Source organism: Coregonus lavaretus (assembly GCF_964263955.1).
Source record: "Coregonus lavaretus genome assembly, chromosome: 3".
NCBI classification, from domain to species: Eukaryota; Metazoa; Chordata; class Actinopteri; order Salmoniformes; family Salmonidae; genus Coregonus; species Coregonus lavaretus.
In genome coordinates this window covers 48,655,504-48,675,675 of record NC_139990.1, presented here as the reverse complement: position 1 = coordinate 48,675,675, position 20,172 = coordinate 48,655,504, and the positions used below count along the sequence as shown (strand labels likewise).

Below are 20,172 nucleotides of genomic sequence, written 5' to 3'. Positions count from 1 at the left end.
ATAAACCTCAGCGTTAAACCCGGAAATATCGCTCACGTTACCGTGGTCACCCATCCGTTTCCTGCCTCAGCAGCAGAGTGGTGTCGAGAGACAGGGAAGACCGAACAACACCATAACCTCAACCAACTCCACTATACAATGAAACTGCCACCAATAGTATCCTCTCTCGAGGTCGGCTTCTTCACGATACTGCTGGTAAGGAGCTTCGGCAGCTACACGTCCTCGTATTTGAAGTGCGGTCGGTCTGACTTCACAAGCAGCTAGCTAACGTTAGTCCTTTGGCTTGTTAGCTAACGTTAGAATGATGGGCATTCGTTTTTCAAAGTGATAGATAGCTAGTCAATCACAACAGAAAGCTGTATTGAACATGAATATAGTCTTTATATTACTGTAGCTAGCTAGCTGGCTAAAATAGCTAGTCGGTAAACCAGGTTAATTGAGATCAGCTAGCTGGCTAGCTAAGCTTGGTAACGTTAGCTAACTGTTAGCTAGCAAAGTAGAGAAATGAGTCATGACCCTCCTTTTCTGTGCTCACTCGCCTTACTTTGCCCAGTTATGTTAACAAACTTAGCTAGCTTACGACTGTGCAAGTCCAAACAGTATCTTATTCTAGGCGCATGGTGAATCTTAAATCAACGTATCATTGATTGTGTGAGCTAACGTTAGCTATCAGACATGGCTAGATTTGCTTGTTTGTTTAACTTAGCTAGCTAGCCAACAACTAATGTATAGTTGTCTTGCTTACTAACAAATGTAGCTAGCTAGCCAGGTCGTGGGACGGTACCACAAGTTAGTGAATTTGGCCGTAATCAAGTTGCGGAATGATGGAGCCGGTTGGTGAATTCCTCTGTTGTGGCTCATTCCTATTGGCTGACAACCCGGAACTGATCACAGCTCTGTTCTGCAGCTCAGGATATAGGCCTATTACAGTGTAAACCTTCTGTACAGTCAGTCAGGGATTTAAACTAAGTCATATGGTTGTTTATCAGCACGATTCATGGTTTTTATACTGGCTTCTAATCTAGAAACTAGAAGGTAACTAGAAAGTATCTACAAATATGTCTGTATTCATTAATTTTTTAGGCAATAGGGCTGTCTCGTCACCATTACATAATTAAACCAGAGACAGTGGAAACATTTAATTACTGAAATATCTCTTGTTAAACTGAAGCAGTTGTAGCTCAGCAGGCATACAGATGAGTGTCACAGCCAGGCTGCTGTGAGATGATCTCACTATACATAATACCACTAGTCCTGTATTAGTTAGACCCCAGAAATAGTGTGTGTACATTTTGTACGTGCAACGACATCCACCACCACTCAGCCTTCTCTCTTAAGTGCTATGTTACAGTGCATATTATAAACCACAGCAAAGACAGCTTTTCCTGTTAACACTGACTGTCAGTGTCACCTAAAACACATACTGTACATACATATACAGTGCCCTCTGTAATTATTGGGACAGTGAAGCATTTCTTCTTCTTTTGGCTCTATACTCCAAAAGTTTGGATTTGAATTAAAATAATGACTATGTGGTTAAAATGCAGACTGTCAGCTTTCATTTGAGGGTATTTTCATCCATATCGGGTTTAGAAATTACAGCACGTTTTGTACATAGTCCCCTCATTTTAAGGTATTGGGACAAATTAATTTATATGTGTACTAAAAAGTTAAGTATTTGGTCCCATATTCATAGCACGCAATGACTACATCAAGCTTGTGACTACAAATTTGAATGAATCGTGAAAAATTATGAGTGAGAAAGTTACAGATTCAAAAAGATCATACCCCCAAGACATGCTAATGCCTTACCATTACAATAACAGGTGAGGTTAGCATTTTGGGGGGGTATGATATTTGTCCGTCTGTAACTTTCTCACTCATCATTATTCATGATTCATTCAGGATTATCCGTTATCATGGTAGTATCCACATTAATGTAGAAGTGTTTAGAAACATATTATATTCTTATTTTCAATAAAAGTGACTCCAAAATAACACAATACATTATTTACCATTCATTTCTATTGGGCACAAAATAATCTGAAACACAACCAAAACAAACAGCAAATGCATCCAACAAATTTGTAGAGTCACAAGCTTGATGTAGTCATTGCATGCTAGGAATATGGGACCAAATACTTAATTTTTGACTGCTTTAATACACATATAAGTGAATTTGTCCCAATACTTTTGGTCCCCTAAAATGGGGGGACTATGTACAAAAAGTGCTGTAATTTCTAAACGGTTCCCCCGATATGGAGGAAAATACCCTCAAATTAAAGCTCACAGTCTGCACTTTAACCTCATAGTCATTGTTTGATTTCAAATACAAACTTTTGGAGTATAGAGCCAAAAGAAGAAAAAATAAGTCACTGTCCCGATAATTACGGAGGGCACTGTAACAGTGTCTGTGTGTCTGTCTCATCCTAGAATACAGTCATTTTAGCAGATGCTCTTATCCAGAGCGACTTACAGTTAGTGAGTGCATACATTTTCATACTGGCCCCCCGTGGGAAACGAACCCACAACCCTGGCGTTGCAAGTGCCATGCTCTACCAACTGAGCTACAGGGGACCCTACTTAACAGAGGGTGTGTCCTTCACCACACACACCCTGCTGATTTGGATGATGAGTCAAACGACTGATGTTAGATAAAGCTTAGTGTTCTGAATGTCGTCATTGACAGGATGCTGCTGAGAAACTGGTTTAGAGGGGTTCCATTAGTATTAATACATGGGAAAGTCCAGGCCATGATTAACTTAGCCCCAGTATATATCCTAGCCACAGCCATCTCTCCTAAGTCCTAAGCTCAACTATCAGTCTAGTGACTGTAGCTCTTGTTACTGTGTTTGTGTGAAGTTATTGTTATGGTGGTAGCAGAGAATTGGAGTGCGCTGTCATAGGACTCAGAGCTGCTGGCTGAGATGCAGAGAAATATGTTTAATCTTCCAGGGAATGTGAGACTCAGAGTAGCAAAGCATCTCCAGTAACATCACTCTCCATCAAATATGGTGGATAAATGAAGATGTCTTACGTTTACCATTGGGAAAAATGGTCACAGTTCCGGTCTGCTTAAGGGGTGGCTATCCCATAGACACAAATGCGATAGCAGCTGGGTCTGGTCTGCTTAGTTCATTGACTGTATATGAACCAGAAAATAGTATGCAGTGTGATGTCTCGCTTCCACTTCTGTCTCTGCCTCCATGTCCAGTGTATGGCACTGTCCTGGTCGCTCCAGTCCATGGTGAAGTTTGACTTTGACCCTGAGAACAGAGTCCTCTGTTCCACATCGCCTGTAGCGTCAACGTCCATCAGAGAACTGAGATATCTGGATCTCAACAGGACTCGTATGGATAAATAATAAAAACGGAGGGAGGGAGACAAAGAGGAAAAATATGGTTTCTCACTTCTTTGCCTGGTCTGGAAACAGCAACAAGGGAATTCATGTAAACAATAGGACAGTAGCTTTATAATTTATTCCGTCAACTCTGCAAACACTGAATGTCTAGTGGTTGTTTTTGGACTGGGCTGATGTCACATCTGTGTGAGGGACTGGTCCTAGCCATGTCATCACCCTCATTAACCCTTTCTTCTCCGGATCTAGGTGACTGGTCTCTCCACTCCAGGCCAGGCTGAGATTACCAGTCTAGACACAGGAAACATTGAAGACATCCTCAGTAAGACATTGACTCTATAACCTGTTACAGACATCTCTCTGGCTCTCATCTATCCCTCTTTCTCTCCCCATCTCTCTGTCACTTCCTCCCTCCCTCAATCTCTCCCTGTATTTCTCTTTCTCTATCTTGTGTTGTCACTCTCTCCTTCCTCGACGCCTCGTGGTTGTGGCTGTTTAACTGTATGAATAACACTAATGATTCACACACAAACCTCCCTTGCCTATGAGTATGTGTAAATGTACTTTAATTCCTGTGTGTTTGACGTTGTTGTAAAACAGTGGGTGTAACGTGTTTGTTTCCTCACAGACAATGCTGGAGTGGCGTTGGTTAATTTCTATGCAGACTGGTAAGTGTGTTACTTCTCCTGTGAACATTTGTCATCGCCTACTCAGTTGTCTGTTTGCATACATTTTCTTTGTGTCCACATTAGTTGTTTGCCTTGTGTGTGTTTAACTCATGTACCAGATGTGGGTGTGTGTGTGTGTGTGGGTGTGTGTGTGTGTGTAATGAATTAGAATTCCAACATGCTTTAGTGGCATCATGGTTGGAGAGTAATGCAATGTGGCCAAAACAATTACAGTATGACAGTTCCTCCAAAGGGTAACAATATGAAATCTAATTTGGATAAGCAAATTATACCCACATTCTCCCCCCTCTCCCCCCAGGTGTAGATTCAGCCAGATGCTCCAGCCTATCTTTGAGGAGGCATCGAACATCGCGAGGGAGGAGTTTCCTGATGTCACTCAGGTGGTGTTTGCGCGAGTCGACTGCGATCAGCACTGTGAGTGACACGCACGTACACGCACACACAGTCCAAAATTGTAATCTGTAACGTACCTTTTGGTTTACCCAAACTCAGTAACGTAATCTGATTACTTTTAGTTAGTTTTACATTACTTTCCCCTTAAGAGGCATTAGAAGGAGATAAAAATTTATATTACCAATTAAACGACATCTATTGTAGGATCAATCAATGTTATAGTTTACATAGCTGGCCATAAATGGATGATGCATTTTACTTTATGGGTTATGTAGGCTTCTTCTAAACCATTGCTTTCTACTTCAATACAGATAATAATACGATTAGGCTATATCTTTACATTTAAAAGTCTGTCAGAGTTCCAGTCATTCCAATTCATGTAATACTCTTGATCGTCAAGAATAGGATATGGAAATATAGATAAGCCAAATTGTTTAACCTGAGCATAACCCCAAAATATAACCCCAAAACTAAGGACTTCAAGTTGAAAAGGAAATGCTGCCTTCATGGAATGGCATGCTTTTGAGCACTAACCAAAAGTGCTATTTGCATGTGGAAAAATGAATGCCATATGCTGCATTTGTTATAGGCCTATTGTTTAAGGTTTTGTTGGTGACACTCTGATATCTCGATAATTTGCAGCTGTTTAAGTCGATCAAAAGTGTGCGAGTTTGAGCATGTGTCCAATAAGCCTATGGACATTGTTTTGGGAATCGGCACGAATTAGATAGAGCAATTAAAGCCCCACTTGTGGTCTTCTTAAATTAAACTTGTTTTTGACAGCATGTGGATCACAATACCACGCAGGACTAGAAGGGAGGAACTCCCTCAAAAGTTTATTCTATAGGCTGGGATCCACAATATGCAGCTGTTACAAGAGCGCATTTATTACTGGCTGTCCACTGGTCGCAAAAACAATGATTGATAGGCAACTTTAACTTTTTCAATTCAACCATTATTGGGTTAAATTACACATGTATATTTGTCCACAGCTATCCACAACAACCATACATTCGTAAGGCACAAATAGCTAAATGAGAGAGCAGCAGTGTGATTCACATCATTGTGCTATGTAGATATCAATAACACTTGGAGGTAAGATATCCTTATCTCCAAGTGTTTATTCAAGTTGAATGTATAATCTTTGGATGCTGATAGCAGTCAAATCAAAATCACATTTTATTTGTCACATGCTTCTTAAAGCACAGGTGTAGATGAACCGCTCGGCCTCCCGAGTGGCGCAGTGATCTAAGGCTGTGCCACTAGAGATCCTGGTTCGAATCCAGGCTCTGTCGTAGCTGGCCGCGACCGGGAGACCCATGGGGCGGCGCACAATTGACCCAGCGTCGTCCAGGGTAGGGGAGGGAATGGCCGGCAGGGATGTAGCTCAGTTGGTAGAGCATGGCGTTTGCAACGCCAGGGTTGTGGGTTCGATTCCCACGGGGGGTATGAAAAAAATAATAATAATGTATGCACTCACTAACTGTAAGTCGCTCTGGATAAGAGCGTCTGCTAAATGACTAAAATGTAAATGTAAATGTAATGAACAGTAAAATGCTTACTTGCGGTCCCTTCCCAGCTATGCAGAGACAAAAATAGAAAAATAATAAAAAAGATAATAACACAAGGAATAAATACACAATGAGTAACAATAACTTGGCTATATACAGTGGCTTGCGAAAGTATTCACCCCCTTGGCATTTTTCCTATTTTGTTGCCTTACAACCTGGAATTAAAATGGATTTTGAGGGGGGTTGTATCATTTGATTTATAATAATAATAATATGCCATTTAGCAGACGCTTTTATCCAAAGCGACTTACAGTCATGCGTGCATACATTTTTACGTATGGGTGGTCCCGGGGATCGAACCCACTACCCTGGCGTTACAAGTGCCATGCTCTACCAATTGAGCTACAGAGGACCACAACATGCCTACCACTTTGAAGATGCAAAATAACTTTTTTTGTGAAACAAACAAGAAATAAGACAAAAAAACAGAACTTGAGCGTGCATAACTATTCACCCCCCCAAAGTCAATACTTTGTAGAGCCACCTTTTGCAGCAATTACAGCTGCAAGTCTCTTGGGGTATGTCTCTATAAGCTTGGCACATCTAGACACTGAGATTTTTGCCCATTCTTCAAGGCAAAACTGCTCCAGCTCCTTCAAGTTGGATGGGTTCCGCTGGTATACAGCAATCTTTAAGTCATACCACAGATTCTCAATTGGATTGAGGTCTGGGCTTTGACTAGGCCATTCCAAGACATTTAAACGTTTTCCCCTTAAACCACTCGAGTGTTGCTTTAGCAGTATGCTTAGGGTCATTGTCGTGCTGGAAGGTGAACCTCCGTCCCAGTCTCAAATCTCTAGAAGACTGAAACAGGTTTCCCTCAATAATTTCCCTGTATTTAGCGCCATCCATCATTCCTTCAATTCTGACCAGTTTCCCAGTCCCTACCAATGAAAAACATCCCCACAGCATGATGCTGCCACCACCATGCTTCACTGTGGGGATGGTGTTCTCGGGGTGATGAGAGGTGTTGGGTTTGCGCCAGACAAAGCGTTTTCCTTGATGGCCAAAAAGCTCAATTTTAGTCTCATCTGACCAGAGTACCTTTTTCCATATGTTTGGGGAGTCTCCCACATGCCTTTTGGCGAACATGTTTGCTTATTCTTTTCTTTAAGCAATGGCTTTTTTTCTGGCCACTCTTCCGTAAAGCCCAGCTCTGTGTAGTGTACGGCTTAAAGTGGTCCTATGGACAGATACTCCAATCTCCGCTGTGAAGCTTTGCAGCTCCTTCAGGGTTATCTTTGGTCTCTTTGTTGCCTTCCTGATTAATGCCTTCCTTGCCTGGTCTGTGAGTTTTGATGGGCGGCCCTCTCTTGGCAGGTTTGTTGTGGTGCCATATTCTTTAAATTTTTTTATAATGGATTTAATGGTGCTCCGTGGGATGTTCAAAGTTTCTGATATTTATTTATAACCCAACCCTGATCTGTACTTCTTCACAACTTTGTCCCTGACCTGTTTGGAGAGCTCCTTGGTCTTCATGGTGCCGCTTGCTTGATGGTGCCCCTTGCTTAGTAGTGTTGCAGACTCTGGGGCCTTTCAGAACAGGTGTATACAGTGGGGAGAACAAGTAATTGATACACTGCCGATTTTGCAGGTTTTTCTACTTACAAGCATGTAGAGGTCTGTAATTTTTATCATAGGTACACTTCAACTGTGAGAGACGGAATCTAAAACAAAAATCCAGAAAATCACATTGTATGATTTTTAAGTAATTAATTTGCATTTTATTGCATGACATAAGTATTTGATCACCTACCAACCAGTAAGAATTCCGGCTCTCACAGACCTGTTAGTTTTTCTTTAAGAAGCCCTCCTGTTCTCCACTCATTACCTGTATTAACTGCACCTGTTTGAACTCGTTACCTGTATAAAAGACACCTGTCCACACACTCAATCAAACAAACTCAAAACTCTCCACAATGGCCAAGACCAGAGAGCTGTGTAAGGACATCAGGGATAAAATTGTAGACCTGCACAAGGCTGGGATGGGCTACAGGACAATAGGCAAGCAGCTTGGTGAGAAGGCAACAAATATTGGCGCAATTATTAGAAAATGGAAGAAGTTCAAGATGACGGTCAATCACCCTCGGTCTGGGGCTCCATGCAATATCTCACCTCGTGGGGCATCAATGATCATGAGGAAGGTGAGGGATCAGCCCAGAACTACACGGCAGGACCTGGTCAATGACCTGAAGAGAGCTGGGACCACAGTCTCAAAGAAAACCATTAGTAACACACTACGCCGTCATGGATAAAAATCCTGCAGCGCACGCAAGGTCCCCCTGCTCAAGCCAGCGCATGTCCAGGCCCGTCTGAAGTTTGCCAATGACCATCTGGATGATCCAGAGGAGGAATGGGAGAAGGTCATGTGGTCTGATGAGACAAAAATAGAGCTTTTTGGTCTAAACTCCACTCGCCGTGTTTGGAGGAAGAAGAAGGATGAGTACAACCCCAAGAACACCATCCCAACCGTGAAGCATGGAGGTGGAAACATCATTCTTTGGGGATGCTTTTCTGCAAAGGGGACAGGACGACTGCACCGTATTGAGGGAAGGATGGATGGGGCCATATATCGCGAGATCTTGGCCAACAACCTCCTTCCCTCAGTAAGAGCATTGAAGATGGGTCGTGCCTGGGTCTTCCAGTATGACAACGACCCGAAACACACAGCCAGGGCAACTAAGGAGTGGCTCCGTAAGAAGCATCTCAAGGTCCTGGAGTGGCCTAGCCAGTCTCCAGACCTGAACCCAATAGAAAATATTTGGAGGGAGCTGAAAGTCTGTATTGCCCAGCGACAGCCCCAAAACCTGAAGGATCTGGAGAAGGTCTGTATGGAGGAGTGGGCCAAAATCCCTGCTGCAGTGTGTGCAAACCTGGTCAAGACCTACAGGAAACATATGATCTTTCTGTACCAAATGTTAAGTTCTGCTTTTCTGATATATCAAATACTTATGTCATGCAATAAAATGCAAATTAATTACTTAAAAATGATACAATGTGATTTTCTGGATTTTTGTTTTAGATTCCGTCTCTCACAGTTGAAGTGTACCTATGATAAAATTACAGACCTCTACATGCTTTGTAAGTAGGACAACCTGCAAAATCGGCAGTGTATCAAATACTTGTTCTCCCCACTGTATATACTGAGATCATGTGACACTTAGATTGCACACAGGTGGACTTTATTTAACTAATTATGTGACTTCTGAAGGTAATTGGTTGCACCAGATCTTATTTAGGGGCTTCATAGCAAAGGGAGTGAACACATATGCACGCACCACTTTTCTGTAATTTATTTTTTAGAGTTTTATGAAACAAGTTATTTTTTTCATTTCACTTCACCAATTTCGACTATTTTGTGTATGTCCATTACATGAAATCCAAATAAAAATCAATTTAAATTACAGGTTGTAATGCAACAAAATAGGAAAAACGCGAAGGGGGATGAATACTTTTGCAAGGCACTGTAAACGGGGTACCAGTACCGAGTCGATGTGCAGGAGTACGAGGTAATTGAGGTAGATATGTACATATAGGTAAGGGTAATGTGACTATGCAACAGGATAGATAATAATCAGTAGCAACAGCGTATGTGATGAGTCAAAAGAGTTAGTGCAAAAGGGGGTCAATGCAGATAGTCTGGATAGCTATTTGGTTAACTATTTAGCAGTCTTATGGCTTGGGCGTAGAAGCTGTTCAGGGTCCTGTTGGTTCCAGACTTGGTGCATCAGTACAGCTTGCCATGCGGTAGCAGAGAGAACAGTCTATGATTTGGTTGACTAGAGTCTTTGACCATTTTTATAGGGCCTTCCTCTGACACCGCCTGGTATAGAGGTCCTGGATGGCAGGGAGCTCTACCCCAATGGTGTACTGGGTCATACGCACTACCCTCTGTAGCGCCATGTGGTCGGATGCCAAGCAGTTGCCATACCAAGCGGTGATGCAGCCAGTCAAGGTGCTCTCAATGGTGCATTTGTATAACTTTTTGAGGATCTGAGTGCCCATGCCGAATCTTTTCAGCCTCCTGGGGAGGGAAGAGCCGTTGTTGTGCCTTCTTCATGACTGTGTTGGTGTGTGTAGACTAGGGCTGTGGCGGTGTGTTGGTGTGTGTAGACTAGGGCTGTGGCGGTGTGTTGGTGTGTGTAGACTAGGGCTGTGGCGGTGTGTTGGTGTGTGTAGACTAGGGGTGTGTTGGTGTGTGTAGACTAGGGCTGTGGCGGTGTGTTGGTGTGTGTAGACTAGGGCTGTGGCGGTGTGTTGGTGTGTGTAGACTAGGCTGTGTTGGTGTGTGTAGACTAGGGGTGTGTTGGTGTGTGTAGACTAGGGCTGTGGCGGTTTGTTGGTGTGTGTAGACTAGGGCTGTGGCATCACGAATTTTCGTCAGCCGGTGATTGTCAAGGAAATAACTGTCGGTCTCACTGTAATTGACCGTTAATTAACATAAACACATTTAGCATCTCCTGGCTTTCACACATAGTCTATAAGCCATTTAAAAAAGTATAATAAATCCATGTAATATAGCCTACACCTTCCCAATAAATCCATTATATATTTTAGACAGGTCTAAAGAAGCATTATATGAAGAAACTGTATATTTCAGAAGAAAATAATAGCATACTCTGAGTTGTCCTGATGTGGCTATGCCAAATGGCTGTGGGCTACACTAGTTCATTTAGCAGACAAGATTTGCTTATAATTCTGTGGCATTATTTTATAGCATGACGAATACAATTGAACAAAGCTGAATAAAATATAAATATTTTCTCCAAACGATTTGAGGGAGTGTGCACATGCAGCTATTCTGTGTTGAGCGGTTAACAAAGAAACAGGGACTCCTATATGCTTCATTTAGAGTTATTTATGTAACTTTAGTTGTTCTACAAACGTTGGGCTATATGTTTTGATTTTTAATACATTGGAAGGCTGCATGATGAGACTAATGATGATTTGAAAAAAGTCGCTTGAAAGGCATGAGCTCTGCTATGTTTTTAGCACAGGCTGTACACACTCCAATAGTCTCTCATTCACAATTAGACAAACACTTGATAATGCCTTGAATTTCACGGCGGCATCCGCTTTGTGGCCGTAATGCACCCTAAAAAAATCCATGCCTTTTGCGGCCCGGAGTGCTGCGTTGTGCCCTTCTCCCTGAGTGTGTTGCGCAATCCGAAGCATCTCTCACTCACACTGCTCTCTGTCACAGTGGTCGGGTCTTTCTCACAGGCTACAAGTTAAGACAGACACATCGGGGACGCAACTGCGCGCGTCCTTATTCCAAACATAGTCTGGGACAGTTGTGGGATGCGGTAGATCCCAAATTAATACAACCACTAGCATCAAAAAAACTTTTTTAGGAAATGTGGCTGACGCAACAGATCAGAACGTTTAGCTTAAAATGTTGATAAACTATTAGGCTATTTCTTCACATTATAAGTGCAGCAATGCGCACACGGCAGTAGGCTTTAAGCGCGAATGTTCCATTAGCAGGAAAACACCATTCTCAAAAGTGACCGCAAATGAAATTATGCATGTAATGCTTTTATTATAAAGGTGCATTTTTATGGTGAAAATGTTCTTCCCCAAACTTGAAACTCACGTGTTGCTTACATATGCCAGTTAGGCTCTACACCCCTTGTAAAGCGGATTAATGTGCTTAATTTTTAGAAGTTATTTGGCCACTTTAGTTGTGATACAAACGTATAGGCCTATGGGCTAGGCTACATGGGGTGTGTGACTATGATTCGAACAAGTCGCAAAAAAAGGCATTGTTTCTTATGCTGAGCATCATTCACAAGTGATAATATATAATTCACTAGTGATAGGCTAATGTTGTCACCCGTCAGACTATTCTTGATTTCATCTTGTCTTTACATATACTAAATAATATATGTGTGACATTTGTTTTGATTTAGAATGGACTATTATCATGCACCTGTATCGAAACGGGCAACGGCAAAAAATACATGTCACCTATGAACTTAAATAGCGAATGGAGGATGCTTTTCCCCGTGGTTTATTTTCATGCCAGCCAGGTAGGCTATACTCCTGTTGTAAATATAATCAATGTGCTTAATATTAGGAAAGTTGAGAAATACAGTGGGGAGAACAAGTATTTGATACACTGCCGATTTTGCAGGTTTTCCTACTTACAAAGCATGTAGAGGTCTGTAATTTTTTATCATAGGTACACTTCAACTGTGAGAGACGGAATCTAAAACAAAAATCCAGAAAATCACATTGTATGATTTTTAAGTAATTAATTTGCATTTTATTGCATGACATAAGTATTTGATCACCTACCAACCAGTAAGAATTCCGTCTCTCACAGACCTGTTAGTTTTTCTTTAAGAAGCCCTCCTGTTCTCCACTCATTACCTGTATTAACTGCACCTGTTTGAACTCGTTACCTGTATAAAATACACCTGTCCACACACTCAATCAAACAGACTCCAACCTCTCCACAATGGCCAAGACCAGAGAGCTGTGTAAGGACATCAGGGATAAAATTGTAGACCTGCACAAGGCTGGGATGGGCTACAGGACAATAGGCAAGCAGCTTGGTGAGAAGGCAACAACTGTTGGCGCAATTATTAGAAAATGGAAGAAGTTCAAGATGACGGTCAATCACCCTCGGTCTGGGGCTCCATGCAAGATCTCACCTCGTGGGGCATCAATGATCATGAGGAAGGTGAGGGATCAGCCCAGAACTACACGGCAGGACCTGGTCAATGACCTGAAGAGAGCTGGGACTACAGTCTCAAAGAAAACCCTTAATAACACACTACGCCGTCATGGATTAAAATCCTGCAGAGCACGCAAGGTCCCCCTGCTCAAGCCAGCGCATGTCCAGGCCCGTCTGAAGTTTGCCAATGACCATCTGGATGATCCAGAGGAGGAATGGGAGAAGGTCATGTGGTCTGATGAGACAAAAATATAGCTTTTTGGTCTAAACTCCACTCGCCGTGTTTGGAGGAAGAAGAAGGATGAGTACAACCCCAAGAACACCATCCCAACCGTGAAGCATGGAGGTGGAAACATCATTCTTTGGGGATGCTTTTCTGCAAAGGGGACAGGACGACTGCACCGTATTGAGGGGAGGATGGATGGGGCCATGTATCGCGAGATCTTGGCCAACAACCTCCTTCCCTCAGTAAGAGCATTGAAGATGGGTCGTGGCTGGGTCTTCCAGCATGACAACGACCCAAAACACACAGCCAGGGCAACTAAGGAGTGGCTCCGTAAGAAGCATCTCAAGGTCCTGGAGTGGCCTAGCCAGTCTCCAGACCAGAACCCAATAGAAAATCTTTGGAGGGAGCTGAAACTCCGTATTGCCCAGCGACAGCCCCGAAACCTGAAGGATCTGGAGAAGGTCTGTATGGAGGAGTGGGCCAAAATCCCTGCTGCAGTGTGTGCAAACCTGGTCAAGACCTACAGGAAACGTATGATCTCTGTAATTGCAAACAAAGGTTTCTGTACCAAATATTAAGTTATGCTTTTCTGATGTATCAAATACTTATGTCATGCAATAAAATCCAAATTAATTACTTAAAAATCATACAATGTGATTTTCTGGATTTTTGTTTTAGATTCCGTCTCTCACAGTTGAAGTGTACCTATGATAAAAATTACAGACCTCTACATGCTTTGTAAGTAGGAAAACCTGCAAAATCGGCAGTGTATCAAATACTTGTTCTCCCCACTGTAAATATAGTAGGCCTAGCCTATAGAAAGCTGATGGGATCCTCCTCTTTTTATTAGCGGCCATCACTCTGCAATTGCATAGCCTATAGAAATGTTGTGCAACATGAGCTCATGTGTTCTCATGAAGTGTTTGATTAGATTTTCAATACATTTGCATTGATGTCAGAGTGATTAGAGGGACACTAGATTGCTGAGTACCAGGCAGTTGGCATGTTTGGTAGGCTACTAATGACCATCAGCAGCATAAGAGCTTGGAGAAGCCTAATTACCGTGACTAAACGGTTGTGTGGAATTTGACTGCCTTCATGACTCGTGACCGCTGGTGTGGTGGTAATACGGTCACCGCAACAGCCCTAGTGTAGACCATGTTAATTCCTTAGTGATGTGGAGGAACTTGATGCTGTCGACCCGCTCCACTACAGCCCTGTCGATGTAGATGGAGGCGTGGTCGGCCCTCCGTTTCCTGTAGTCCACGATCAGCTCCTTTGTCTTGCTCTTAATAAAGCCTTTTCTTTAATTTTAGCAGTCGCAACATTAGAAGACATAGCTTGGTCTGTATCCTACAAAAGCCTAATCCTGCTCTTTTCCCGCAAACCATCAAAACGCATTTGGTGTGTCATCATAGTGGTCTCTGACTTGTGATCCGACAAACTTATACTCATGTCGTTTTTCAATGCTGATTTGAATGTCATTGAGAAAACAGAAAGGTGTCATAAATAATCCTTTCTGAATTTAGTAAGTAATCTAGTTTTTCAAAAGTATCTGTAATTTGATTACACCATTTTTGCTGGTAACGTAATGGATTACCGTTAGTTTTTTAAATAATCTGTTACTCCCCAACCATACACATACACGCACACACACACACACACACACACACACACACACACACACACACAGGCGTTTGATAGGCACAGCCTTTGAGATAAAGCAAATTAAAGGGAATTATTGATGACCTGCAAACTGTTTGAAGACTAATGACAAAACTGCTGCTGCCTGTGAAGACTGGAGCTTAGAGACACCCTGCAGTGAGACTGACACCTGCCACACACACACACACACAGCGCTGTGAGAATATTTACTCTCAGTGGGGGGCGGCTTTCATCTGAGGGATCAGGGGCTGACTGACGGTTGTGTCCTTAGAGCTTTAAACACCCTCTATCTTCACCTTTTTTTATCCATCCCCCTGTCTCTATCCATCCTTTTCTGATTTATTTTATCTGCCTTTCTCCCCCTTTCCCTCATTCTATATCAAACTCTCTCTTTATCCACCCCTCTCTCCCGCTCTCTGTCTCTAGCTGACATAGCTCAGCGGTACAGGATCAGTAAGTACCCTACGTTGAAGTTGTTCCGTAACGGGATGATGATGAAGAGGGAGTACAGAGGTCAGAGGTCAGTCACAGCCATCGCTGACTTCATCCGCCAGCAGAAGGTCGATCCCATTAAAGAGATACACAGTCTGGAGGAGGCCAACACTGTGGATGTGAGTATCAGGCATGCACAAATCAGTGTGTTGTTGTCCGAACATCTGAAAATGTAAAAGGTGTGCCTCAGGGTTCAGTTCTAGGACCATTGCTAATCGAAATATTTAATAATAATTTATTACATTTGTACAGCGCTTTTCATTATACAGAATAATCTCAGTGCATAAAATAAAAAATTAAAACCAAATAGAACTATACAGGGCAACTGACATACAGAACACAGCTGACGGGACAAGGACATCAAGGAGCTATCAATAGAAAGCCTTCCTAAAGATTTGTCCACTCTATATATGACACTGTCCTCTTCACTTCAGTTATACTGCATTTCTGGTCACTGCTGATGGTTTTGACACCTTAAAGGAATGTATAATCAAAAATGAATTGGTACTGAACCAGGCAAAATCTCCCTCTCTCTCTGCAGAGGGACAGGCGTAACATTATTGGTTACTTTGACCAGAAGGATTCTGAGAACTACCACACGTTTGAGAAGGTGGCCAACATCCTCCGAGACGACTGTGTGTTTCTAGCAGCCTTCGGGTGAGTCAAGCCACAGCCCTTCCCCTTCAGACCAACCACTGCACTTAGGGTCTACAAAATGTTTATAATACAGTTAATATGTTTTGGGTCTGTCATTTGAGTAATCTTTTAATCTTTCCTTTCCTCGGTCCCTCCAGTGACGTGTCTCAGACAGAGAGGTTCAGTGGTGATAATGTGATCTATAAACCGATGGGGGAGACCGTTCCTGACATGGTGTACCTGGGCTCACTAACCAACTTTGACCTCACCTACGCTTGGGCGCAGGACAAATGTGTCCCTCTGGTCCGCGAGATCACCTTCGAAAACGGAGAGGTGCGTTCTCGCTACCTCTTTTTCTTCTCGACGTTTGATCCAGTCTTTCAGACTAAATGTAATCATTTAGATGTTGTGCTAGCCCCAGACTACACACCCCTGGGAGGTCTTCCAGGTCTGACCTAGCTTCTTCCCCTACAGCAGCCACACCCTAATGTAATCCTGTCCGTATCTCTTTGCTCATTCATTACCATATTAATAGAGGGGGGTGTGCTTTTCCCATTGTTACTTGGCCTGGGATGGCACCCACCGATATCCACGCCATTTGCGACACCAAGGCATAGACACACACACCTGAATGTCCCACTGACCCGAAAAGGCTTCCGCATTTTTACCAGCCGAAACAGTTCGGAACAGTTTGTGTATATATTACATTTTGTGAAGTTTTTGTTTGTTTTGGACATCGGCAAGGGTTTTTCTGCTGTTTTGGGCAATTCTTTTTCATGGGGCAATCTCGAAGTCGGTAGCCGAAGTCTACGCCCCCTAGTCGGCGATTGGTCAACAGTAGGTATTCTTCAATGAAGTGCCTGTTGTCATTCAACGAGAGACGACCCGTCCTCATGCAAAAAATTCCACTTGAAAAATACAACACCAAACATCTTAGCCAGGTGCAAAATTGCGCAACTAAGATCTCTGCAAAAACGTCAACATTAATGACAGATTTCTTGAGTTAGATCAATTCTGACTATTTTGAAGAAGTGTATACTGGCTACGGCGTCTCAAAATGGACAAACAGTACTATTGCTAGTTTTTTCTAATTTTTAAGGGAGTATGCGAGCACACACATTTTGTTTGGCTAGGCGCCAGCCGACCTGAAGCATGCTGACGCCTTCACTCTTCTTCCTCTTCCCTGTGTGTGTTCCAGGAGCTGACTGAAGAGGGAATCCCATTCCTCATCCTATTTCACGTGAAGGAGGACACAGAGAGCTTGGAGAAGTTCCAGCACGAGGTGGCACGCCAACTCATCAGCGAGAAAGGTAGTGTGTTTGTCATAGAAATCTGTTTGTGGCCCAATCACCTGGGGAAATAAAAGGGTGTGCCACAGGGTTCAGTGCTGGGACCATTGTTACTCTCTCTCTGTTGTTCTGTTTACTTGTGTTGTGTTTTCATCCCAGCCAGGGACAGAATTGCATTATATTTGTTACATAACAGTACTATTATAGTCATGGTAATCTCTTCTTAATAAATAATATCAATGATATTAATAACTATCCTCTCCTGCCTAGGATCTATAAACTTCCTGCATGCGGACTGTGAAAAGTTCCGTCACCCACTGCTGCACATCCAGAAGACTCCAGCAGACTGTCCTGTCATTGCTATAGACTCCTTCAGACACATGTATGTGTACCCTGAGTTCAGAGACATAGAGTAAGTATAACCTCTCTACTTTCTTTCACTGGTCTCTTGTAAAAAATTGTTTTAACCTCTTAGCCATTTGGGCGACTATTTAGGTCACCTTGAGAGTGGTTCTCGACCGGTAACGACCAATGTTTCTATGTTCAGCGCGCTCTGTGAACAGCGCAGCATCAATGAATGTGCACGCTGTGAAAGGTCTGGTTGTCCCGCTTCTAACGCACTTTCTGAGGAGATGCAGTATGTGGAATCTCTCACCTCATTTGCATGGAGAGCGACACGTCACATTTTCGGGCCTATCCAGACAAAGGATAGATTTGCTCTGGCTGTGGAGCTCGCAGCTCCAATTGCGATACGGCTTATGGAACGTTTGTCAGACCATGAGACATCCCGAAAATTGGTCTTCTCACAAAATCGTCTGTAGCGTCCGAACGGACAAACACTTCAGAACAAACTTCCTTTAGATTTTTTGGGGGGACTATCTGTTGTTCCATGTAGTGAATCTGTTATTCAATGTTTTTGTATGGGCTAATTGCAGTAAGGCCCAAAATAATTGTAAGGCCCCCCCAAAAAAAATCATGGGGTCTTAAAATTTTAATTCAAATAGCAAAATGATCCTTGGTATGACTTTCTTAAAACAATTCCATATAGCTTAGTATACTAAACAAAAATATAAACGCAACAATTTCAAAGATTCTACTGAGTTACAGTTCATATAAGGAAATCAGTCAATTGAAATTAATTCCTTAGGCCCTAATCTATGGATTTCACATGACTGGGAATACAGATTTGCATCTGTTGGTCACAGATACCTTTAAAAAAATAAAATAGGGGCGTGGATCAGAAAACTAGTCCGTATTTTGTGTGACCACCATTTGCCTCATGCATGGACACATCTCCTTCGCATAGAGTTGATCAGGGTGTTGATTGTGGCCTGTGGAATGTTGTCCCACTCCTCTTTATTTTATTTCAGCTCATGAAACACTTTACATGTTGTGTAGAACCCCCCACACGGCTTAGACAGGGCTTAGACTCTTATGGGTTAACAAATGAATGATGAATGATCTTTGTGATGGTGTTTATTTCATGGATTTTAACAGTTGAATTGTGGTGTTATAGTGTCTTTTCGTTTGTACATATAGACTACAGTTACATAAACAAATGACAATGCTATTGTGTTATTTGAGATACATTTTCTTTCGTATTCTGTTACCTTCATAAACACAACCAAATGATAATTTTTGCGATAGCATATATGAAGTGTATTTATTAGACTGTTAGAATGTTGAAGTCCAAAACACTCGTCATTGGCTTGAAGGGGGGGGTTCCCTCGAGGCCAGGCTTTTCTAGTGTTAATTTGTGTATGACTTGAGTGACAGTATTTCAGATGGCTCATTATTGTTGTCATTAGATTATTTAGATCTGTATGTTGAAAATCTGCATTTGTCAAATATAATAAATTCCATTGTATACACTCCACAGATTATAATAGAAATGTCACACCTTTTAGATAATTATTTTATTAACGGCCCCGGACACAGGAGCTAATGTGACATGATTTGACACCTGCAATTAGTGTTAACTAATCGAATGTAATTTCATCTAATCTATTTTACTCCCCCTTCTAAGCCCCTCCCCCACCACTCCCCCTATCACCTCTGTGATCAGACAGACAGAGCCCTGAGGTCTGACACCCGCTTCAACTAATTACATCACATTCACTACCTCCTCCTCTGGATGTCTGTGGCTGTGTTTGCGTTCTCCCTCCCTCTGTCACCGAGATCTAATTATTTCATTAGCTGTGAGTGTGTGTGTGTGTGTGTGGTGTCTGCAGCCACCTCTAACATGCAGAGACAGCTTTGATATGGGACCAGCTCTGATGTGATATCAGTTTATGACCTTCTGTCATCAACGACACTTCAGTAATGTCATTGGTAGGCCTAATTATTATATTAATGTGTGTGCGTAGGATCCCTGGGAAGCTGAGGCAGTTTGTTCTGGACCTCCACTCTGGGAAGTTACACCGAGAGTTTCACCACGGCCCAGACCCGACAGACAGCACACCTGGACAGGTCAGAACACCTCACAAGCATACTAGTACACCCTCATTCTGTGTGTATAAAACGGTGTCATTGCAGTAGTACAGGGAGGTGTGTGTGTGTGTGTGTATAACTGTGTTATTTTATCAGGAGGAGATCGGTGAGGTGGCCAGTAACCCACCAGAGAGTTCCTTCCAGAAGTTGGCCCCCAGTGAGACGCGCTACACACTCCTCAGGGACCGTGACGAACTGTGACCTCAACGACTTTACCACAACCCTGTGACCCTGACCTATGACCCACGACCCCATGGCACGCCCCGGAGTCGGTCAAAGTCAGGACAGGCCAGTGGGATGGGACAGCAACACCAACTCACCCCCAACACCCCTACTGGACAGAGAGAGAGAGGAGGAGGAAGACCAGGGAGGAGGCGTATAAATCCATGACAGCCGTGTTGGAATAACCTATATTTTCATAACTCTTACGTGTACAATTTTTATTTTGGATAAAAAGGATGAAACAAGAAGAAGACAATAGTGTGTGGGGGAATTAGGACAAAAAAAAAGAAGCAAAGCGTTTTAACTTTTATTTTTGGAGCTTGTAAATAATAATGTTTGTGCTGAGTGAGCGTCGGTCTATGTCATCCTGATCTAAATTAAAAACAGAGATTACTTTAGGTTTAAAAAATGTAGCACCCTTTTTATTTTTTGACGAGTGAGATCCTTCGCTCCGGTCAT

The 20,172-nt window shown here is 42.6% G+C and overlaps 1 protein-coding gene across 1 annotated transcript; it reads left to right on the top strand.

The window, feature by feature from the left end:
* Positions 1 to 53: 53 nt before the first annotated feature.
* Positions 54 to 20,111, top strand: LOC311125790 (endoplasmic reticulum resident protein 44-like). The gene is made up of 11 exons (XM_084158439.1): positions 54 to 195; positions 3,608 to 3,680; positions 3,987 to 4,026; positions 4,346 to 4,461; positions 15,011 to 15,195; positions 15,618 to 15,733; positions 15,871 to 16,045; positions 16,911 to 17,022; positions 17,272 to 17,413; positions 19,368 to 19,470; positions 19,588 to 20,111. Exons 1-11 carry the CDS (start codon positions 139 to 141, stop codon positions 19,690 to 19,692), a joined length of 1,224 nt encoding a protein of 407 aa, XP_084014565.1. The 5' UTR covers positions 54 to 138; the 3' UTR covers positions 19,693 to 20,111.
* The last annotated feature ends 61 nt before the right edge of the window (positions 20,112 to 20,172 follow it).